Source organism: Myotis brandtii, unplaced genomic scaffold (genome assembly GCF_000412655.1).
Source record: "Myotis brandtii unplaced genomic scaffold, ASM41265v1 scaffold26, whole genome shotgun sequence".
Taxonomy (NCBI): domain Eukaryota; kingdom Metazoa; phylum Chordata; class Mammalia; order Chiroptera; family Vespertilionidae; genus Myotis; species Myotis brandtii.
Window position 1 is genome coordinate 3,202,144 of NW_005359880.1, and position 24,677 is coordinate 3,226,820.

General features: G+C 45.2%; 1 protein-coding gene across 1 annotated transcript in view; it reads right to left on the reverse strand.

Moving 5' to 3' along the window:
- Positions 1-3,736: 3,736 nt before the first annotated feature.
- The window catches only part of WLS (wntless Wnt ligand secretion mediator), a 103,737-nt gene continuing 82,796 nt past the window's right edge, over positions 3,737-24,677 (reverse strand). Inside the window, exons 8-11 of the mRNA XM_005868061.2 lie at positions 23,453-23,596; positions 22,111-22,194; positions 14,975-15,128; positions 3,737-4,742 (exon numbers count right to left, since the gene is read on the reverse strand). Coding sequence (XP_005868123.1) covers positions 4,633-4,742; positions 14,975-15,128; positions 22,111-22,194; positions 23,453-23,596 — 492 coding nt within the window. The 3' untranslated portion in view covers positions 3,737-4,632. The remainder of the gene's footprint in view (positions 4,743-14,974; positions 15,129-22,110; positions 22,195-23,452; positions 23,597-24,677) is intronic.

Consider the following 24,677-nt stretch of genomic DNA (forward strand, 5'->3'; position numbering starts at 1 on the left):
GTCCCTTCTAGGCCTCCAGGGGTGTGACTTCCAAGGGATTCACCAGCTCAGGGAGATGGGCTGAAAGACTCGGGCATCAGAATTACAAGAGTGTTTTATCTCAGTTTTGAGAAATGGTTCAGACTACCTGGAGGTCACACGGATGTAGTAGAGCTCGGGAAGTATGTCTCAGCGCTGCGGCTGATGCAATGGTGTGAGCACACTCCACCATGACATGCTTCCTCGGCACACCAGGAAATAGCAACGCCCGCCTGAACTAACTCCTAGAGCCACGTGCACAGTACCCCAGCCTTTCAGCCATTGGTCGCCTATAGCAACGTGTCTCCCTCTGATTGGTCGCCTATAGCAACGTGTCTCCCTCTGATTGGTCCCCTCATGCTATATATACCCCTGTAGTTCCACAATAAAACGGATCTGCGTCACTGAACCTGGTCCCCGAGTCGTGCATGCAGACGCCCTAGCGCGTTGGGGCTTTGTCGTCCTCACCCCCGAGGGACCCCCTGCTTCACACGGAGAGCAGACTTATTTCATTATTATGGACATTCTCTTTCCCTAAGGGAAAAATGTAGGAATAACACCTAGTGAATACCAAGTGGGTGGACCAACATAAACCTGATTTTTGTTTTTTCTTTGAAAGAGTAATTGTGTTGTGTTTGTTGACTATATTGCTGAATTTTCTTATTTTTTAAAAGTATATAATTGTGATATTTTATACATGTTTTCTATAATATTCTTCAAAACTACATGAAAAATATTAGGGCAATTTATAACACTGGTATCCATGGCAAATACTTTGTTTTGTCTAGGTTAGTTGTCCTTACCAAAGGCTTTTTCTCACCTGGTGAAGAGTTTCTTGAATTTTCCACTGATTGAAAAGGTTGTGTTCAACTGGCATTCTTGAAACTGAGAACTTTTCAAGTTTGTGGAGAAGACTGAACACACAGAGAGAAGGCAGCAACCTCTCTTTCTTTTTTAAATTGATTGAGAGAGAAAAAGAGAGAGAGAGAGAGAGAGAGAGAGAAACATCGATGAGAGAAACATTATTGATTGGCTGCCTCCTACACGCCCCCTACTGGTGATTGAGTCCACAACCCAGGCACGTGCCTTGATGGGGAATCAAACCAGTGAGTGACCTCTTGGTTCATGGGTAAATGCTCAACCACTGAGCCACACTGGCTGAGCAACAACCTCTCTCCTTTTGACCTAAAATTTCCTCTCCAACATCCATCAGTTATTTCTCTCTCATCTCAGGATGAACATGTCCTTTCACTCTTTCAAAATGAACACATCAACTCGTGTCCTAGATCCCAAAGTCACTAATCTTCCCTGGGGCTTATGTTATGTCATCATCCTTTTGACTTGTTGGCTGGCTCTCACCCCTCAGGTTCACCAACTCAGTCCAGTTCTTTCCCCAAACTAATATATGTAAGCCTTTGGCTCGTCCAATAACCAACCACAACCCTACCTCCTTCCTTCCTATAACGACTGCCATTGACAGCTCCACCTCTGACTTCTGGCCTTGCCACTTGAGAAGGCCAGGTTCAAACCACCAAATCAAACAGGCTTTATATTCAATCCTTAAATACTGTTGACTCTCTCAGGATATCTCATCTTTCCCCCATAAATCCGGTTCTTTCTTTGGCTTCTTTAACACTTCACGTTTTCCTGAGTAATCTACCTCATTTTCTTCCTCTCACCTATTGAATGTGGGCAGGCCTGGTTCCCAGCTCCTGGTTATCTTCCCGGAGGCTTTAATGAGCTGCCCAGCTGCACTTCTTCTCAGGGGTAAAGGCTGCCAAACCTCCTGCCCCCGAGTGGTCCGCTCAACCTCTCATTTCTAATTGTCAGCTTGTCAATCCCTCCAGAGGATGGCTTTTAAAACCCAACCCAGACAAATCCAAACCTATCATCTCGCTCCTTGTGGTAGATCTTTTCTGATTGTTTGCCCATGGCTAAATGGATTTGCCACCATCCTTTGGAAACTGACCCCAATCCACAGGGTTCGCTGCTCAAAGCCACTTGGCTTCTTGATCACAGTTGATTGCCACAGGGACAGGCACCTGCCTGAGGCGGAGCCACTGAGCCTCTCCTAGTCTTGAAGTGAGAGAGACAAAGACCTGGGCTAATTATAAATGGCACCGTGCAGGGAAAAACCCGTGAGTCCCCGGTGCAGGGGTCCCTTAGAACTGATCCAGTTCCCAAGCTCTCTGGTCATTCAGCTGTTCCATGGATTCATGAGATATTCTAGAAGAAGTCTAGTGAGGCCCCTTTTTTGGCAAAGCTTGCTTGAGTTGGCTTTTGCTACTTATAGACCTTTAAGTAACACAACCACCTACACTTCTCCCGGAATTTCTAATTCTGTCGGGGCCCTGCCACTCCCAGCCAGGCTTGAAACTTGAGTCTGCCCTGGCTTTTCCTGAGGCCCACATTCAGAATACTCAGGAATCTCTAATTCTGTTGGGGCCCTGCCACTCCCTTCCCAGCCAGGCTTGAAACTTGACTCTGCCCTGGCTTTTCCTGAGGCCCACATTCAGAATACTCAAGCCCTGCCAGCTTTACCTCCTAAACAAGTCCCCTCCTCTCCACATCCTGGAGTATTGCCCTAGGTGCAGGCCTGTGGTCTCTTTGCTGGGCGTGTCCAGCCTCCATAGCCTCCAGCGGTAGGTAATTCAGAGCACATCGCTTCTCTAAAACCCAAAGGCTGTCTTATGGCTCTCACCACAGCATGACGACCCTTCTCCTCCCGCCTCCCAGGTGCACAGGTTTACCTCCTGCTATTTCCACTCCTGGTGCCAGGCAGGCCTGACGAGCAGACTAATCTAAACAGCCTCCATCTTCACTTCCTCCATGATTCCTGTACTTCTGGTCCCTTTGCCTTTTGGCCCTGGTAAAATCTTTTTTTTTTTTTAAGGTCTATCTCAGGCCCTTTCCCCATTTCTTTGAGAGAACCTCTCCCTGCTCCCTCTGGGACTGGAGATCCCTGGCCATGTTTTAAGTTCATGTTCATCTCCCCTTCCAGATGGGGAGGCATGGGCTACCTTTAATTCCTAGCACCACCGTGGATGATCAGAAGTGGATGTGGAGTGAATTCATTCATACACCGTCAGATGTTTACCAGGATAGGAAAAGGCCCGAGAGAACAGCCAAAGCCAAAGTATTTCCTTCTGCCCTTGCTTGCTGTGCTTTTAGCCAAATCAGGGGATGGGGTGGCGGGGACGGATGGTGGGTGCTGAGTGGATGAATTAGAATGTGATCCAGACTTCTTGGCATCCGTGTCTGAAAAGCAGGATGCTCCTGGAGTTGTTTTTGATTCCAGGAAGAGCACATTCATATGGCCTTTGCGTTTAAAATTCATTTCCATATACGTTACCTGACTTACTAGGTGCTGCAACCCGGCGAAGCAGTCAAAGTTTATGGAGGCCAGTTGGTGGGTGAGGAGGCATCAACAAGGTCACACTCATAAAGGGCAGACTTTCCATGGGAAACTGCCTTCTCAACCTCAGATCCAGGCTCTTTCCCTCTGTTATACCGTTGCCTGCCTCTCCAGTGGCAGAGTTAAAACACCATCAAACAGGCTATTCATGGAAGTGGGAATAGGTGTGTGTGTGGGGGGTAATCTGCTTCTAAATCATGTCACATTTTCCCCACCCTTGTAGCCAGACACGACAGTGAGGCAGATTAACCACCAGTACTAAAGGTTATCCTATTTCCAAAAATAGATACTGCCCCCAAACACTTTGATTTGATGGCAAAATACTTTAATTTCTCATAAAGCCACTCCCCCCACCCCATGGACTTGACATGGAAAAGAATCTGCATGCGTGTGTCCTGGCTGAGCAGGAGGATGACGTGTGCATGTACATATATGCATATACGTACAGGTTTATTTCATTGATCCGATCTACACTTCTGGGGGCTGCTTGAAGCATCTTATCAAAAGGAAACACATTGTAAGCAGGAGGTAAAAAAAGCTTTTCAGACCCAACCCACATCCAACAGTTCGGTCAGTACTGGATACACAGATTTGGTTCCAAAGCTGAAATAGACCGTCTCACGAAATTCAGTTATTTTATAGTATGCCATAAAAAAGAGGGACACATGTCTATTGACAACTTAAATATTAACTCAACAGGCTACCTGGTGATATAAATAGGAAAAAAAAGTGGTCACGAACTAGGAGTGAGAAACTATGACATCAGCCTCTCTTGGACTGCAAAGGATGTTAAAAAACCTATCCTAGAATCTAAAACAGGAAAAGAAGTCAAACATTCCACTCCATATAGACCCCATCTGGCCCACATCATCCCCCCAAGGAGTATACCCCCAACACATGAGGTTTACTAACCACCTGCTACAGATGTTACTACATCACTAATTAACAATGATCACAGAAAATGTGTCATACCAGAGGTTTTGTTATACACAACGCCTTAGTGGCTGTGGAATCTTCCCCCAAGAGCTGTGGTCAGAAGGTAAAGTGACAACGTCCACGCCACTGTTCCAAGAAACCACAGCTAAGACACGGGAGCAGTGGAGGGCTGGTTCACGCAGTGAGCTCTCGCTGGCGTGCTCCACACTCCAGTCAGAAGGGCTGGGATGTGGGGAACAGTCCCAGCCAGGTGCTGCCGCCATCTATTCCTGGGCCTCCTTGCGGGTCAACTTGTAGATCTCGGTGGGTCCGTCCACGTGGGTGATAGTGGTGGTGAGCTGGAGTTCTTCCCCATTGTGGACCCTCAGATCACCTGAAACAGGGGTTTGGGGTGAGACATGTTGGAGGAGGAAGGAGAAGAAAGCTGGTTCATCTCCGTAACCACCGCCCTTTCACATTCTGAGCTGACAGCGAAAACCTGGACACGAACACCAGGGCTCACGCCCAACCTTTTCACTCAAACTTGGCAGTAATTTCATCCACTTTTGTCTCCCAGAGAAGAGAGATGAATGAGAGATGAGTCAGCTTACTGCTTATGTAATTTGTAGTCATTACTAACATTAATGAGAGCTTACTTGGTGCCTGACGCTATTCTCAGTGCTTTATCCTTGATCGTATTTATCCTCACAAGAGCCCTCGAGGCTGATCATGCCAGCGTCACAGATGAGGAAACTGGGGTGGAGGGAAGGTGACTGCCCCAGGTGACGGAACAGACACACAGCAGGGCCGGGAGCTGGGCCGAGGAAGGAAGGCTGTGCTGTGGCCTAAGCCTCCCTGTGATGGGAAGGCAGGCACACACACCCGTGTTGTGAATAATTGACAAAGTGGCTATGCCATGTGAAGGCAAACAAGACCTGCCTATTACCAACCGACTGGGCAGGGTACTACGTATAGTACTTTTAAGAACAATTAGGAGTTTTCTTCTCAAGGAAGAAGGACCAGAGATACACTGAATTTTCTGCTACCCCCAGGATTCTGTACACAACACCATTGTTTTGGTCACCCCACACAGTGGCCCCGCAGGTTGCTTGGTCAAAGCTAGTTCTTAATTTGCATATCTGGGAGAGCCATCAAAAGTTCAAAGCCAGTTTCAGGATCTGCATGTCTGAGAGTCCTCAGCATTTCAAAGAGTCCTGACACCCCAGGAAACCGCTTAGCACCTCCAAGTGTTTACCTAAGGAATCCCTTTCATTGAACACTTCTTAGAAATAGATGCCAGGATGCAATTTTCTTCAGGTTTTGAACCAAAGATGGGAATTCTTTAAGCTCAAAATGTGATTCCAATTAGCAAGCCCTAGAAAATGTATCTGATCCTACAGATCATTTGAAGAAACAGCCAAAATTACTTGGGCTTCTTTATTTCACAAGTACCTATATTACAGGATGTGCCTGACACTGTGCTAAACACTTTACAAATATCAATACATTTGATCTTCGTCCCAGTCCTTTGACAGAGGTGCTGCTGTCATCATTCCCATTCTGCTGATGAAGGAACTGAGGCACAGACAGGCTAAGCACCTTGCCCAAGGCCCGAGTTGATACATAGAGATTCAAAGGGGAGCTATGAGACTCCAGCATCCAAGTGCTCAACCTTTAGGCTATGCTGACACTGTAAATATTCAAGTTTCCAACAGCCAGTGAGACTGCCAGCAAAGCATAAATTCACATGCAATGTGTTACAGTCAGAAATACATATACACAGTAATTTGGATAGATTGTTCAGGACGTTCATTTTGCTCTTTTGTGTCTGATGAAAGAGAATTTATAGCACCAAGTATCAGTGCACTGACAGTAAGGAGAGCTGTTACCTATGAGCATTTACCACATGCACCAGTAGGGGCTTAACGTGCCCTGTGTTTCCTTATAAGATGTGAAGACACTGCGGCTCAGGTAGGCAATTAATTTCTCTATGGGATGCAGCCTGCTCCCAGCAGAGCTAGGATGAGGACCCGGATCTACGCACCTCTGGCTAGTGGATCTCTGATTCACCTGTGGTTGTACTGTACCTCAAAGGCCAACTCTTTCCCTGCAGGGAATGGATGTGGGAAGGTGGCGGTAATATGGCAGGAGTGGGGATCCCTCCATTTGTCTCCATATTCCAGGGACCCCCACTCCTGCCAAGGTCTCACTCCATCTGTTCTTCTCCCTCTCTTGGCTTCTGCGGCACCATGCACAAACACACTTGAAGACTCTTCCCTTTCAAGACCAAAAAAACCCTTCCAAAAATGTGATGTGTTTCTTACTGAGGGGGGAGAGGGAGGAATAAAAGGAAAAAGAATAAATGATGGAAGAGAATTCTTCGGTTTGCAATAAGTCTCTTTTTCTGATTATGATGTCAATTCATCTCTGCTAATTAATAAGACAAAGGCTTCTTTCTTTCTAACCTCTGTGAAATGAGACGGATCTCTGGCACAGGATTTCATCTCAAAGGACTACTGATGGGCCCATATTTTTGGTATCATGGCCAGAGGTAGCTGCTGCTTAATTCTAACTGCCTGACATGCATACTACGGACCCAGAAACCTACATAAATGGAACTATAATGACATAATGGTAAGCACAGCTTTTAAAGACAGGCAGCTTTTTTTAAGTGACAATTATTTGTGTATCTGTGACTTCTTTAGCATAAAAAGAAGAATAATTCTAAGATTGTTTCACAGAATCTAGAAGAGATCAGTGGTCTTCTAATATTAATAAGTTCCACCTAATTCTTTCCTCACAACCACTAAGACAAATTAACACCCCATTACTCAAATATGGGGGCCAGGGAGGTCACACACCATGAGCTCCTGTTTATTTCTTGAGAGCCAGGATTCCAATCCATCTGTGTCCTCCTCCAAAGCTTTGGTGTTTCTGTAACATTATTGACTTCATTTTTTTCTGTGGGATTTTTTCCTAGTCCCTCACTGACTTCCTTCCATTCACCTTCAAAGCTAAGTTATCAAATGATAACTCCCTAGAAGTCCCTGGTTCATAGCAGGATGAGAAAATCAAGGTGAGTACAGTATTTGTAAAGCAAAATTATTTCCATGCACATGACTGTTGTTTACTCTCAGGTTACGTCCTTCCTATATGTTGCATGTTAATAAAATAGTGGATGGTAGGTCTCAATATTCTTTTTTCTTTTCTAAAGAATGTGAACATGCAGCACAGGATCTGGTATAGTAAGTGCTCATTACAACCACCACCAAGATTTGTCTGGTACAGCCCAGTCTAGCTCCTCCCTGTTCTATCCGCATGGCTAGGTCCATAGTAAACAGGTATGCTGTGGGATGACTCTGCTTTTGTGATTCCTCTTGGGGGATGAGGCATAGTAGTCTTGGTGGGACAGGGTTCAGAATCCTGGGTCCAGCCATCTCTCAATCCCTTTCAATAATCAAACATAGCCTATACCAGGCTCGGGGTGTGGTATTTCCTACCCACCTCCAGACACTCAACTCCAGGCAAGTGCATGGAGGGGACACAATAAAGTCGAGAAGTTTTGAGTGGAATCCTAGTGGGATTCCTAGTGGGCTGGCTTGTATTCCATACCCCATAATCATTTGTTGAAGCCCTAATCCTCCAGTACCACAGAATGTGATTGTATTCAGAGATAGGTTCTTTAAGGAGGTAATTATGTTAATGTGAGGCATTGGGATGGGCCCTAATCCAATATGACCAGTGTCTTTATAGGAAAAGGAGATTAGGATAGAGCAGTGATTCCCAAAGTGGGCGCTACCGCCCCCCGGTGGGCGCTGCAGCGATCCAGGGGGGCGGTGATGGCCACAGGTGCATTTGGGGGCCATGAGTAACTGCTATTAAAATTAAAAAAAATTAATTTCCAGGGGCTGAGTAATATTTTTTCTGGAAAGGGGGCGGTAGGCCAAATAAGTTTGGGAACCACTGGGATAGAGGCACACACAGAGGGAAGACCATGCGAAGACACAGGGAGAAGACCTATAAGCCAAGAGAAGCCCTGGAAGAAACAACCCTGCTGATAACTTGATCTTGAACTTCTAGCCTCCAGAAGCATGAGAAAATAAATAGATTTATGTTATTTAAGCCACCTAGGCTGCTATTTGTTATAGCAGCCCAGCCCAACTGATACCTTTAGGAAGCAGAAAGGTCCTCTCAAGCAGGTGACTGAGGTACCTACTATCATTGTGGGGTGCTAGTCATTTTAAGACTCAGAAAATGTGATTTTAGGTGCCTGGGTAAGGAAAGATCAGGCCACTGGTGGGCAGGAGAGGCAGGAGCAGAAAGTGCCTGACTGCAAATAGCAGAGCAGGAGGAGTGAGGCTGGCGAAGCTGGAGAGGCTGGTGATGGCCTGTCTGTCACCTCTTTCCCATCGTCACTAGGGAGTGGGAAAAGGCTGTTGAGGCCCATGTCAGAGTCTGAGTCCCGCCCTGGTGGGAAGACCAATTCCATCTAGACATCAAGGAGAAGCCGGGCTGGCCAGGGTGAGTCATCTAACAGGCAACCAGAGGAAAGACCTCAATAAAAGGCAGCCACTGTCGAAGCCTCATGACTCAAACCAAACATTTACTGAGGCAATGAAAGCCAAAGCCACCTTCCCTGTGGACCCAGCAGCATGAGACCTTAGAGGCTTCCGGAAGTAAAACGGCCACAGCTGGGTAGCCAGCCACCAGGACCTGGGACCTGGCCGCTGTCGTGGTTCCGGCAGCCCGAGGGTGTCAGACAGAACACATTCTGTGTGAGTAGACACAGAAAGAAACCAGTGGGCAACTAGCGTGTCTCCTGGTCCCTTCATCATCATCCAGTCAGGAATCCCGTTTCTCCTTTTTTTTAAAGCCTTCTGACAAGAATTCTCTAGACGAAAGAATATAAAAATGAAAGTGGTCATTAAGAATTGTCGGACTTCTTAAGCAGCACCAGCCTTTCCCCACGTGAATTGGTGGCAGGGAGTTGGGATGGTTGGCTGTGTGTACAGGGCCTTCATGTCGTATCCCTGGGAGACCGTGCCCTCCCTCCAAGCTAAGGGCTGACCAGCATCAGCTGAAATCTGTTTCCGCCTACGAAGATATCCATAGTGACTCACAGATTGGTATGGGAACAGGAAAAAAGAACGATTTTAATGAAAAGGCAGCAAGAGCAGAGCAGAAAACGTGAGTGGTCCTTGCAAGAACGAGGTCTAAAATACCCTCATGACTCAAACCAAACATTTACTGAGGCAATGAAAGCCAAAGCCACCTTCCCTGTGGACCCAGCAGCATGAGACCTTAGAGGCTTCCGGAAGTAAAACGGCCACAGTGGGGTAGCCAGCCACCAGGACCTGGGACCTGGCTGCTGCCGTGGTTCTGGCAGCCTGAGGGTGTCAGACAGAAGACTTTCAGTGTGAGTAGACACAGAAAGCTACTAGAGTGTCTCCTGGTCCCTTCATCATCATCCAGTCAGGAATCCCGTTTCTCCTTTTTTTTAAAGCCTTCTGACAAGAATTCTCTAGACGAAAGAATATAAAAATGAAAGTGGTCATTAAGAATTGTCGGACTTCTTAAGCAGCACCAGCCTTTCCCCACGTGAATTGGTGGCAGGGAGTTGGGATGGTTGGCTGTGTGTACAGGGCCTTCATGTCGTATCCCTGGGAGACCGTGCCCTCCCTCCAAGCTAAGGGCTGACCAGCATCAGCTGAAATCTGTTTCCGCCTACGAAGATATCCATAGTGACTCACAGATTGGTATGGGAACAGGAAAAAAGAACGATTTTAATGAAAAGGCAGCAAGAGCAGAGCAGAAAACGTGAGTGGTCCTTGCAAGAACGAGGTCTAAAATACCTTTGTTAAAGTAAAAAAAAAAACACATGCATATTTATGTGTACATGTACACACACAAAATGATGATATAAACATATCCATGCACACAGGCGCGCACACATATGCAAAACCATGCATGACTTACCACTGCACTGAGGTAAGTCAACCAACAAGAAGGAAGTCAGAGCTCCACATGCCTGCAGCACCAACCAGCCACTGAAGACACGAGAACGTGCTGGCTGGGCGCTGTCCTGCCGCACCCGTGTTTCAGGAGGCAGCTGTGGAAGTCTTGTCTCCCATCCCAAACGTCTAGCTCTCTGGGAACAAGGACTGTCTGTGGGCTTTACATCACACCACCTTATCTCACCCAGCACAGTGCTGATACTGAGGTGCTCAGTGGTTCATTTCTAAGGGCCACTGGACGCAAGCAATAAAAGGCAAACAAATATATGAGAGAAAATGCTCTTTGGAAACTGACCCTCGCTTGCACCTGCTGTCCACTTTGTTCCTCTGTCCATTCCCTGACCAAAAGGGAGAAGCAAACGTCTATGCTCTCTGCTCCCACTTCCTCTTGTCACTTCTCGGCATCCTTCTCCACCTCCCAAACAAAACAGCCCTTCTCCAAGGTTCTTTCTTTGGCAGAGGTCTATCTTTTTCCAGAGGCCTATCCAGGATCCACCTCATGCAGGCAAGAAGCATGGCACACCTGTGATTCATTCTCCACAGCAAGAGAGAGCTGAAGTTTTGGCTCTGGACCATAAAAGCAAGGGGTAGGGAGAGCAGTCCAAGCCAATTTAAAAATAAAAACTTTCCAAGAGAAAGGGAAAGGAGCATGAATAAGCTGGGGTGGGGGGGAAAAGAAATGTCATCCAGAGAATTTAAAACTACAGTATATCACCCTCAGTGTTCATTTTCTAGGTTTCCATGTAACATTCCAAACCAGCTCTTTCAAAGGAGCTCCAAAATCTTGGCAAAGACACCATAATTCCTAGGCTACAGAGTGTGGCTTGGCGGCAGATGAAGAGATGAAAAGTGAAAGGAGCAGAGAAGAAAAATGATCAGAGAACCCAACATGGAGAGCCTCTTCCAACGCTCAGCTCACAGCACCATGCGGGACAAGGGTGCCACCAGCTGCCAGTGGCACAGACACAGCACCATGCGGGACAGGGTGCCACCAGCTGCCAGGGGCACAGTCACAGCACCATGCGGGACAAGGGTGCCACCAGCTGCCAGGGGCTCAGCTCACAGCACCATGAGGGACAAGGGTGCCAACAGCTGCCCAGGGCTCATGGGCTGCCCTGAAGTCACAGTTGATCATGTCACCACCGCAGACCTGCTAAATGGTGTCTCCTTTGTGTTTATGATCAGACAGGGTCTCAAAAGGGTCTGCCCACTAAACTGCTTGGAGGATGTTTCTCAACAGGGGCCCTGTTACATTAGAGGCAGGACAGTTCTTCACTCAAGGAACTGCTTCGCTCAATGCAGGACATTGAACATACCTAGAACCCGGTCACTAAATGCCAGTGGCATGTCCCAGACAATCTAAAACAACCATGAGCATTTGCAAACACCACTTGGTAAAAGATTCAGGGGAGGTGACCTCCTCTTAAGAACTAGCTTTTTTTATTTTTTAAAATTGATTTGAGAGAGAGAGAGAGAGAATAAGAGAGAAATATCGATTTGTTGCTCCACTAATCTGTGCATTCATTGGTTGATTCTTGTATGTGCCCTGAGCAGAGATCGAACCCACAACCTTGGCATATCAGGATGACACTCTAACCAACTGAGCTACTCGGCCAGGGCCGAGAACTAGCTTTTGAGCTCTGTGAAATTGCAGTTCAAGCTGTCTTCAACAACAACAAACATAAGATGAGAAAAAGATCAAGTGCTATTCTCAACTGCAAGGCTGCAAGCCCAGGAGGGCAGCCGTCATGCAGGGAAAGAAGTCCTACTGGGAGCTGCCTAACACCTGGCTGCAATTCAGCCACCTGGCCCTGCAGGGGGCAGGCAGCCATGCTGTCTCTGCAGGGGTGGCTCCAGCTCTGGCCTCCCATGTGCCTGAGAGTGCCAGAGCTGGGCAAAGTCTCACCGGTGTTTGGAGACCCCTTACCTGTGACAGAATCACGCCCTGGGCTGCGACTTTATGACAGGAGGTGCTCCTCTGCCCCTTCCTTGCTATCAGGAAGAAAGAAAACCATAGAATTTCATGGTTCCATGAGACTCCGGGAAATCACTTACAATCGGGAGAAGTGATGCACAGGGGAGTGAAGCAGTTTGCCAACAGCCATAGAGCAAAAACAACCAGCACAGTGTGTGTTCATGAAGCACAGGTCAGCACTCCATAATTCCTACCCATTCGAATGAGCGTTCCCACATCCTGGGAAGTCCAGCCATTGCTTTTATGTGGAATTTCCCCGGAAGGCAGGAGGCTCCATCTTTTGGATTCCTGCTTAATATTCTCAAGTCAAGAACAGGCCCATGTGCTTTGTGCCAAAGTCCAACAGGATGTCCATGACATGAAATCAAGATTCTTGTTCACAAGCCCGGAATGCCTTCCTGCGGGCGCTGTGGAGGCCCCCTGTTGGAGAGGCTGCATGCTTCCACAGGCCATGCATAGAGTAAAACAGAGTTGGTCGCAGTGGAAAGGAAGCTGCGGGAAGTGAATGCTGCCTAGCTCCCAAGCTTTCTAGAGAGGAAGTCAATCAAACCCAGAGTTGGGCAGCTGGGCAGGTAAGTCGAAAGGTACTGATGAACCAAATAGAACCAGAGGCATGGATTCATGGCACAGACTTGACGAATGTCAAAGGGGACGGGTGTGGGAGGGTCTGGGTAAAAGAAGGTGAAGAGATTAGCAAAGAACATATATGCATATCCCATGGACACAGACAACAGTGCGGTGAAGACTAGGAGAGGGGGGTGGGCGGGAGCTGGGTGGAGGTGGGCAAAGAGGAGGGAAATGGGGGATATCTGTAATAGTGACAACAATAATTTTTTTTAAAGTCTTTATTCTTGCCCAGGACCCATGGCCAAAGGTAAACCTGATACTGAGTGTGACATGAAGTTGAGGACCAGGAAGGAAGGCAGGCCTGAGGTCTAGGATGCTCTTGCACAGAGTGGCAGGTGTAGTGCCGGAGACAGATGCTGGTTGAGACCATTCCTCTACCGCTGACCCTCAGCACAGAGGCCTCCCCTCCTCGCCCCATTTCTCATGTCACCATCCACCTCCTTTAACCCCACTTTCAAGATCGCTCATCTGTGAAATATGAAAGCTAATTCAGAACTCTTATTTCTAAAGCATTAATTCACTCGACATTTTCAAAGCACCTTAACCAGTCCTCGCCCTTAAGGAGTTAGTGTTCCAACAGGAGTGAGAAGGGCCAGGCGAGCTCATGCACAGCTGCACAGTGAGTGTCGTGTGAGAAGCGTAACCTTGTTCCCCAGGCTTCTTCCCTAGGACGCCAGTTCCAGAAAATACACAGCCTAGAATTAGGGTTCCAGGACGAAATGATGTAATCACTTGGGGAAATGCTGTTACCCCCCACCCATTTTAAATGACTTACAGTACATATTAATGTGCTAAAGGCATTAAGATGTCTTTTAGTAAAAACCCCACTGATGCTGATTAAAAACCCAATGATTATCAAATGTATTTGACTATTAACATCCCACAGCAACAATATTCTACTGAATCTAATTTGCTGAACTCCAACTGGTGTGATCAAGAAAAGGTTTCAAGAAGGAAGAAGCATTTTGAATAAGCCTAAGAGATAGGTAGGGTTTTGTTACGCCCAGATGAAGGCAGGATATAAATCTATTCATTCACCACACACTCACTGAGCACTTCCTATGAGCAAGGCCAACCCCTGGTGCCATGGTGGACAGGCAGACCTTGAACTCTGGTCTCTGCTCTGGTGCAGAGTGGAGGGTACTGGTTCTGATTTGAGGAAGAGCTTCTTATATTTGGGTAATAGCAAGTACGTGGCTTGGGTAAAGCAAGTGGGAAAAAGATGAAAGAATAAGTGTGGAATGAAACAATAAATCAAGCATCCCAAGAAAAAATGAGCTATCAGGACAGATGTGTACCAGGCCACGAATTCCAAGTTAACAGCTCTGCCATAGACAGTAATATTCATTTGTTTCTGCCGTGGCTGGTTGAGAAACCTCAGGCAAGCCCTTCCCTTCTATGGGCCTCAGTTTCCTCATCTATAAAATGACCAGACTGGCTAAGTTCTCTAAGGCTCTTGCAGCATCAACATCAGAGACAGCAATACCAGTACTTAAGGAGAAACAGGCTGTGGGGTCTGGTGAATAGCTATTAGTTTGGACACATGTCAACAGCCTTGCAGAAAAAGTGAGCAGGAGAAAAATGAAGCCAGCTCCCTCTTCAACGCCCAGGGCCCAGTCCCACTCCACCAGATATCTTAGGATCACGCTTCTCATACCAGAAGAGTGAAGTGAATGTGGTATACTTTTCAACAGTCAATTTTGCAAAAAATAAATAAAAATAAAAAATTGAGGAAAGCAAATTTAATTTTTGTACTAACACTGGGACATGTTTTAGACTAGAATATAATATTCCCAATGTATTTTCAAGGTATTTTTGAAAATGAGAACTTAAAGAAGTATTTGCCTTGTGCTGGCTTTTTGTCTTATGGTTCTGCAGTCCTTAGGGTGCTCACTCTCACTCAGAGGAGGGAAAGTTTGGGAAAGCCAGAGCCTTTGCTAGCCTTAAGTCTTGTAGAGACAGAAGCCTACTTATCCTAAATAAAATTACACTAAAGAGTCTGGCACTCACCATTAGACTGGTCATCCCCGTAGTTCTTATGGGATGGTGCGTACAGGAACATCAAAGCAAAGACGTACAGATTCCACATCCCATAGATGCCTGTGAAAAAGGCACTGTTCACCTGGACTGTGACACCACCCCACTTCCAATGGCCTTCGGTCACCTGTGGAGAGAAGACAGTGACACGGAATTAGAGCCGAGAAGAAACACAACACCAACACGGGAACCAACCAACACAAAAACCAAGTCTCTTCTACACGTGGGAAAAGTGTAGGGCGATGTAGGACTCCAGTTTTTTATCTGAATCACACTCTGAACATATTAATTAAGGGCTTACTATATGTGTCGGGCACAAAGTCTGCTTGTCGTTTGGCTGCACACCAGAATCACCTGGGAAGTGTCTCTTCCTAAAACAGCAGCACACCATTATCCCTCACTTAAAGAAACTATGATTGAGCCTAACCCTTATCCACAAGTACAACTCCTCCTCTGGTATGTCTTCCCAGCTTGCTGTAAACTGACCACAGACAGAGGCCAGCTCTGGTTCGTTTACTGCCATATCTTCAGTCCCTGATGTGCCTTGGGGCTCAGAGAAGGCAAGTGAATCCTCAGAGGGAGTTTTCCCTAGAGGGGCGGTGAGGGGAAGCACGGCCGAGATCTGGATCCAAATCCAGCCTCCACCATGTACTCTGTTTAATGTAAGAGAAGTAAAGACTAAGACTCTGGACTTTAGTTTCCATCAGTGCAAAAGAAGAACTTGCAGGGTTACTGAGGAGAATTAAGTAAAAATATTTCTAGAAATTTCCTGGCATGCAGTAAACACTCAATAAATCTTTTTTATATCCTGCCTCTCTTTGTAGGTCACTCACAAAAGTAATTATGAGCTTTCATGTGCTTTACAATCCTGCAAGAATGTTTTGAGGCTGCTTTTGTCTATGTTAATGACTTGGTAATTGTTTTAAGAGCTGTCTGATGACATATGGGTTATACGAAGAATTGTCAACAGAACTGTTGAGGTGAATGACTGGTGATTTGTGAGATCAATGAAATGATTTTGACCGCTTCTGCCTGCCACAGGAAATCTTACATGGGAGTAAAAGAAAGTATTGGACATATATTCCTGTGATAGTTTAATGAGGCGAGGTTGTATAAGCTATCCCTAAAGAGCCCCTTCTTCTAAGAGCTAAAGTGTAAGAGGGCAAGCCATATCTAACTACTAATGACTAACAAACAGGTTGATTTCACCTCCTGTTTTTGAAGCCGTGGGTCTATATTCCTTTGGTGCCCTCTTTATAACCCATAATCCACTAGGGCAGTGGTCGGCAAACTGCGGCTCTCGAGCCACATGCGGCTCTTTGGCCCCTTCAGTGTGGCTCTTCCACAAAATACCAGCTCTTCCACAAAATACCGACTTCTGCGCATGGGCCACGAAGTTTCAATCGCACTGTATGTGCGCGCCCGCATGTGGTATTTTGTGGAAGAGCCACACTGAAGGGGCCAAAGAGCCGCATGTGGCTCGAGAGCTGCGGTTTGCCGACCACGGCACTAGGGCCCCAGGCATAGCACAGCTGTAATGACAGGTATTTCTTCCTGTAACCAGATTAAGTGATTACAGACTTTACCAGTTTTAATTTGACATTGGCGATATATAATTTTTTTCATTTCTGTGAAACAAACCACCACCATGAACTCTTATTTATTTGGGGGAAATAATTCATTTTATATGACGTGCTCAGAAAGGTTTTGGCCAAAGAAGGATTTCTTAACCATTACTGATTTTGGAGCAATGCACCAACATTCAAGCTATTTAGGGCTTACTTTGTAGAAAGGTCTCCAAATGTCACTTTTTCTTATTTTTAAGTACAGAATAGCCTAACTTTATAAGAGTCATAGTACTTAGAGATACTTAAGATAATTTTTTAATGGAAGGGGAGAGGAAGCCTTAAGATAGTTTCCGGAACCATGTAGCATATACCACATGTACCGGCTGTCCTTGCAAAGGGAGGGGCGGCTAGGCTGGGAGAAGTACAGGTAAAACAGGGTCAAACACCACATGTACCTGCTGTCCTTGCAAAGGGAGCTCCTCTCTATGCGATTAAGGAGGGGTGGCTAGGCTGGGAGAAGTACAGGTAAAACAGGGTCAAACACTTCTTATCCTCTTCTACTCTATTAAGATAGGGGACCTGTCAGAGAGCCTACTTCCTGTGGCATAAGCTGGAAATACTCAGGATTGACAATTCTGCTGAAGTTGATTCTTGCTGGGGTTGGCATGATGGATTTAAAAAAAACACCCACTTGTGTGCCTGGTACACAATGGTGCTCAACAGACAGATGTTTGTTGAAGGAATATGGGCAAAAGGATAGGGATGTGCAGAAACATGGAAAGGGGGATAGAAACAGTCACGCTTAGGAAATATCTGACTGAAGAGTCAGAAGAATATACCGCAGTCCTTCACAAATCCCAATAATTGCACTTAAAAGTAAGAGGTCAATAGGTAATAAGTGTTATTTCATTGAAACATTTATGCCTATTGCATCCTTTTAGGTCAATTTAAAAAAATAGTTAATAGGTATTAGCAAAGCTAAGATTTTAAAAAATAATAGCAAGGATAAGAATAGTTAACATTTATTTAATGCTAGTGGTTTGTCAGGAAGTACACTAAGAATTTTACATGGAAGGTATTTGTTTCAATAACAAATCTATGAAATAGGTGGTTAAAATTTCTATTCAACACCTGGGTAAACTGTGACACAGAATGTCTTGCCTAAAACGGCTCAGCCAGAAAGTCCTTGCTCTGACTCCAAAAGAAGATCTACTTAGCCATTATACAACACTAGAGTAGGAATATTATCTTAAACAGGGGTGGGTCTCTTAAGCTAAATTATGAGGCAACTATTGTATAAGGTCAAATTTCTTTTGAAAATTCACTTAATTGGCCATGATGCACACTGGTTAATTAGTATATGTACACTCAGGTGTGATTATTCAAATCTGTACAGTAAAACATATGCACTATATATCCTAGATATAATGCATGGCATATAATAAATTGGATGTATATGCAAAATACAATTTTATAGCAGAACCACTCAAATGACATGCTCATACTCGGAGGGGCCCACAGGAGCTGAGGAAATAGCATTTTCATGCGCAACTCTCACGTTTGCTTCAAGACACATGCACGTCAAGATAGAGTTGCAGAATTACCCATACTACTTAATTTGTAATCTCTAAATGTGTTATTTCCTGCTGAGGGCAAAGAATTGAATTTGCATAAATAAATTGTATACAGTGTCACTCTGCTGTTGGGGACTCGATTGTGTTTTCCCCTCTCCTCCCTCAATTATTCATGCCTGAGCCATCCTGGGCTCTGAACACATTCCCACCACCATGCACCACAATCAGCAGCCTCCACAGAGCAGCCTTGTAAATCCAAAAGTCTCATTAATGCCAACGCAGAGAGGTGACAGTCACCCTGCTTTAACTTTCGGGGAGAAAAATCAGGTAGCCCCAACAAAAAACAAAAAGAGAAAATCATCTCCCCTCTGTATACATCCTCTTTCTAAAGGTTCCTGCTTTTCCTGATTTAACATTTGAACAATTTACTTTTGTGTGAAACCACCCAATTATACTCCTAGAGCCAAGTGAAGGTCAAATCCTTTACACCCAGTAGTCTTGACAACCAGCATTCCACTTCACAACAAGATTTCCAAATCCCAGACGCAGGCTCTCTTACTGGAAACATTTCCTCTGCAAGTAACAGAATGAAGTGATCACACAAACAAAAGAAGAAGAACTGGGGACAGGCTCTCTGGGAGTTTGCTGCTCATGGCTTGACCTGCGTGTCAGGCACCTGGGGGTTCCCTTAGTGAAGGTTGGTGACCTTCTCCCCTGCATTGCACTTCTGTTCCCTACTGCTTGTCACCCCTAAATGGAACGCCTCTTTCTTTTCCAGAGGGAAGGGGCTAAAATACCACACTGTGATGTGCCATCTCTCGGTTGCTAGGACTGAGGCCATTAAAATGGCAGGCGTTAAAAGACTGCACCTCAGTGCCCAGCTACAAAGCCTCAAGGTCACTGCATTCCACAGCTTCCGTCGGCCTTTCATTCCTAGCCTCCAGCTTCAATGTCCTGGCGAGAACCCCTCGCATTATATTTCAGGGGCTTAAATGCAAGCTCTCCCAGCAAGCCCGAGTGTATAATGGAAGTTTTAATACATTCCTTTTACCTAAGGCTGGGATCTATTTCAAAAAGTTACCCAGTAGATTTTCTTTCAGGTGAGCTCATTGCTGAAACATTCCAACATGACATTAAAAAATAAATCCTCTGATCACTATATTAATACAGTACCTGGGACACTGAGAGTTATGCCTGAAAACGTCTTAAATCTATAAATAAACCTTTATAAAAAAGCCACCCAGCAGGAGGAATGTGAGCAGCTAATGGAATCCAAAAGACCTCATTGCTACCCCCTTAGAGTTCAAATCCACTCTGGACCGACTGTCACAGCAGATATAAAAAGCCAGCCACAGGCTGGAGCTGTGTTAGAAAATACTGGGGCGATGGAATATTAATCTTTTTCTTAAGAGAAAAGCCACAGACTCTGCTCCTTGGAAGACTGACCTCCTTTGCTCTAAAAAGGTGCAGTCATTAAACATGTACAAGGTTAAATTCGGACAACATATAACCGCCTTAAACATCAGCCCAATGTCCCTTCTTGACTTCAGGGAGCAGGGACTCTGCAGAGACAAGAGAGGAAGGGGGTGGGGCTATGGGAGACTGACTGCAGCTTTCTAAAGTGGCAGGAGCATGTGTTAGAACCAAATGTGCCCGTCCTGGGAGCATATCTTGGTACTGCCTTTTATTTCTCAGCTCATCTTACGTGAGGTTCCGGATCTCCAAGCGGTGCACGCTGCTCTCTCAGGCTGGCAGAACTGGCTGTATTAACAAGCACATGACCAAGGCACTGCAGGGCTGCAAAGCATTTTGGTCACACGAGGGACTCAGCCAAGGGATAAGTCGGGCCTCCCACACAACTTGTTTGAGCCTCAGTTAGGTGAATAAAAAACTCACTCAGAATTTGAAATATTTTTACTGCATCAGGAGTGGAGAATGAAGTTTCCAAGGTTTTATAAACAAACAGTCTGATACAAGCACAGCACTGTTGTAGGTCACAGCAGATGTGGTGAACAGATCTTATGAAGATATATATGTATATATTCGTTATTTCCCCCCACATTCACTTCAGCCTTCAGGAGCAACACTAACACTGCCCAGTGGGCATGGCCAACAGAACTCTAGGGACTCCTAACTTGGTGTCCTTAATGGAATTCAAAGGGTATATGAACTGAAATGAGAAAAATATGCTATCTTTGTTTTCACCAGTCTCTAATTGAAAGTTACTGTTTCTTTCAATTATGACTAGAGAAAACAAACCCCCATAATAGAAGCACTGCCTATAATTTTGTTACCAATAGAAATCATATTTTCATATCAATTACACTTATAGTTATGTATAGTTGCACATATATATCATCTATCTATCTGACTCCCTTTGAAAATCAAAGCTTTTTAGTTTACTCATTTAAAAACGTTCAAAGAAGAGGTCCATAGCTTTCACCAGTGTACCCAAGGGGTTCATGGCACAAAAAGTTAGGAACCCCTGTACTGGAAGGAAACTTGCTAGCAGAACGGGGCAAGTCTTGCCCTAAGGCTCTGTGAGCATGCCTAACATTTTCAATTTTGGCCAAATACAGGGATGGCAGAGGAGCTGGTAAAAAAAAAAATAGTCAAAAGGTCTGGGTTCTGGTCCCTAACTTAGTCTAGGTCCTTTAGCACAACATTCACACTTTTTGCTATTCATAAGGTACGCCTGCATGCTCACAACACCTGCATTTTGCAAACATTAGTTCATGGGATCCTTATAGCCACCTTCTACAGTGTTCTATTATTACATCCATTTAACAGATAAGAAAATTGAACCTAGAACTTTTAAGTAATCCATCCATAGTCCCACCCAAGTGGAAAACATTATAAATAGGACTAGAGGCCCATTGCACGAAGAGATTCGTGCAATAGGCCTTCCCTTCCCCTGGCTGCCGGCACCAGTTTTCCTCCGGCACCTGGGACCCAGGCCTTCGCTCTGGCCGGAGCCTTCAGTCTTCGCTCCGCCACTTCGTGCCTACATATGCAAATTAACCATCTTTGTTGGGTTAATTTGCACGAAAACATTATAAATAGGACTAGAGGCCCATTGCATGAAGAGTTTCGTGCAATAGGCCTTCCCTTCCCCTGGCTGCCGGCACCAGTTTTCCTCCGGCACCTGGGACCCAGGCCTTCGCTCTGGCCGGAGCCTTCAGTCTTCGCTCCGCCACTTCGTGCCTACATATGCAAATTAACCATCTTTGTTGGGTTAATTTGCATACTCTCCTGATTGGCTGGTGAGCGTAGTGGAGGGGCGGTCAATTTTCATGTTAGTCTATTATTAGGTAAGATATGTCTCTACAGCCACTAGATTTCATATTCTAGCAAACTGGGATAACAAATCCTACCCATAGGATTTCTGTGAAGTTCAGATGAATGAAAGATACATAATACTTTAGATGTAAATAGTAACTTCCAAAAACAAGATACCAATATTTAAAAATAATTCGCATTAAGATTTTGAAGCACAGCAAAATGTTGAGATTTGGAAATAACCAGTAGAGATAAGGGGACTTTTGAATTTCATTTCATGTTTAAGTGGCAATAGAATTATTAAAAAGAATGGCTGATGGCCTATAAAAGGATCTACGCTAATGCTAGATAAGGATCAAATCAAATTAATACTTGCTTGCTGGTGTTCTGCTACAGGGCTTGAAAAGTTTATTCTCTGAAGTAAATGAAACAAGTGCTCTTCAATATGGCTGCAGGCTGTTAATTTACTTAGCAATTGTTCCTCCCCCTGTACTGAAAGGGAAAATTCAGTCCACTTCTGGCCAGATAATGACAAGACCCAGAAAGAAGCCTAGAAAATATGGCTTGCTCTGCTGCCAAGCATGAGAGCTTCCCTGCTCCTTTCCCAGTAGCTGGGCAGAATTCTCTGTGCAGAGTAGAAGCGCCTCTCCAGGGACAGTCTCACCCTGACCTCTTAGGGTCCACTTACCTGACTAACAATGAAGAAGATGATGGTCATGGCAGCACAGGCCAAGGTGATAAGCATGAGGAACTTGAACCTGAAAATCAGCCCCTATTAGGAGAGAGAAAGAGTGGTTTAACATTCCACCAGCTACTATCAATCCTTATCTCAATATATAAATCTCTAAAAAGCGAATTTTAAAGAAATCTATAAAACCAAATCCCTAAGAGCGATAGTGAAATAATTTCACATAGTAACCTTTCTCCTGCAGAGGGAAAAAAAATGTCTTGGGCCAAATATTTCCTATGTGCTTATCTCTCATGAAACAGTAATACCAGAGCCTGGGAAATTATATTCACAGCACATCATGAGGCTGCTAATTTCCCTGCTAAGCTGGTTATGCTTCTCTGCAAGGGTTCAAAGTTACCAAATCCAAGTTGTTGTTTTTTTTGCAGTGGAAATAAAATTCTGCTCCAGTGAACAAAAAGAAACGTGCATATTAATCAACATCAAGTGGACTCGGTTGAGTTTTTTCATGTGTCACTCTAGCTCTAGAGACAGGCAAAGCTTTAGAAGTGCCCCTGGTTTCTGAGAGCAGGGTTGAAGGGAACCTGTGTTTTGGGAAGGGACGCCTCTGCAGATCTACTGCATATGGGAACCCTGTGGTTCTGCCGTTTCTGTTTCTCTCTTCAGAGAGGAATTAGGTCCATGTCTCTAAGCTCAGCCACTTGGGCGTGAGCCCAAAGGGATCCTTGAGAAATCAAGAACGTGTTACTCACATTAGAGATTTGAGTGTTTCTCTTGAATGAGGCACATAATCTATAAACAGAGATCACTGAACTCTATCTGAGCACCTGCTGGATATTTCAGGGGGAACTGTGGCTTCCTTGAGTCTGCAAATCAGATCGCCTGGGCTGAACCCCACCCAGTCTTAAGGCTGATTCTCAGCCAGGGAACCTTAACTAATGCCTCACCCCAAGCCAAATCCCAAGTCTATCAAACTCAAATCTCCCACTGAGCATGTACCTACATTCCACCTCAAAGCCGAAGAACCTGTGGGACAAGTTTACTCCTCACTGGGGACAGAAATACCTTTATACCCTCAGAAAACTCCAAAATTTAGATAGTCCAGCTACATGCCTCTCGGCGTAGGATTTAGCCTCTTATTTTTCCCAGAGATCCTCTAGTACACATAAATCTCTCAATGTGTATGTGTATTTGAAATAAAGGCTTCCAATCTCCAGGTGTAGGGTGGGGTGGGGTGGGGTGTGTGTGTGTGTGTGTGTGTGTGTGTGTGTGTGTGTGTGTTTATACAGCAAGCAGGGGATACTGAGTACTGTTTCCTGAATGAGCCAAGAGACCTGCTCACCTCATAGTGCAGCCGCCGGACTTTGCTCATGGCTGGCAGGCTGGACTGCTTCCCATTGATGTTCCGAAACACCTGAAATACCATGAAGCACAGAAACAGGAAGTACAGGCAGAGGCAGATCCCAGCCACGATGATGAAGGCCATCTGATGGTGTTCGGTGAAGGAAACAGCAGGGTAGGCAAGCACACAAGCCCTTCTCCCAGCTCCATGGGTAATACCTTTTCTCTCCAAATATGTAGGTAGTTTTCAGGGGTATAAAATATTAAAACCTGGTTCTAATGTCAGTGAGATAGGTTTTCTGCCACAAATATAGCAAAGAGAGAAACATTCCAAATTGCTTTCTAAGCCAAATAAGAGAAATGAAGCTTCCCTTGTTAAAAATGCAGACTCCAGGGCCCACCCTAGACCTTCTGGATCAGAATCTGCCTTTTAACAAGGTCCTCAGGAGGTTCATATACACAATAAATTTAAAAAGCGCTAAAATATTAGGTGTTGATTGCATAATACTGATCAAGTGGACAGCTGCATTAAAATCACCAGAAGAATTAAAATACAGATGGCCCAGGTCTCTCACTGCAGGTATATGGAATCAGATTTTCCAAGGGATAGGACACCAAGAATAACCATGTTTGGAACCATTGGGCTAGACTCTGGATTTTTGGAAGGAGATTGAAATACCCTGGAATCAGGAGCGGGTGGTGTGGGGTTGGGTGCAGCAGCTGCTAAGGGAGGCTGGCCATGGGAATGAAGGTCTTAAAGTAAAACCAGGTGTGAAGCTCTGTTTGCAATCTCCTGCCCACCACAAAAACTATCGTGTCAAATGGAACAGGGAGCAGAAGGACACATGGCCAAGGTGGGAGTTGAGAGGGTGGCAATATACTTTCAGACCAAGCAGGGCGACTTTAAGACCTATCTTTAAAGTTCAGTCTGAGAACCACTGAGGCTTGGGGTAGAGTGAGCTGGCTCGGGAGACAGGTGCCCTGATCTTGAATTCCTTTCTACTACAACTCTACCCCAAGTTACATATTTAACAATTGTTTAACAAGTGTGAATTCAGCATGTATATTTCATTAAATAATATATTTAATGAAGCTTTTCCTTCTTTCCTAAAATCAATAGTACCCTGGAATGAAGGGAACATAATTATTTGCTTCAGGACTCTAAATGTTATTTGCCTTCCTAAATTGCCATCATATCATAGAACAAAAGGGCTGGAATAGATGCG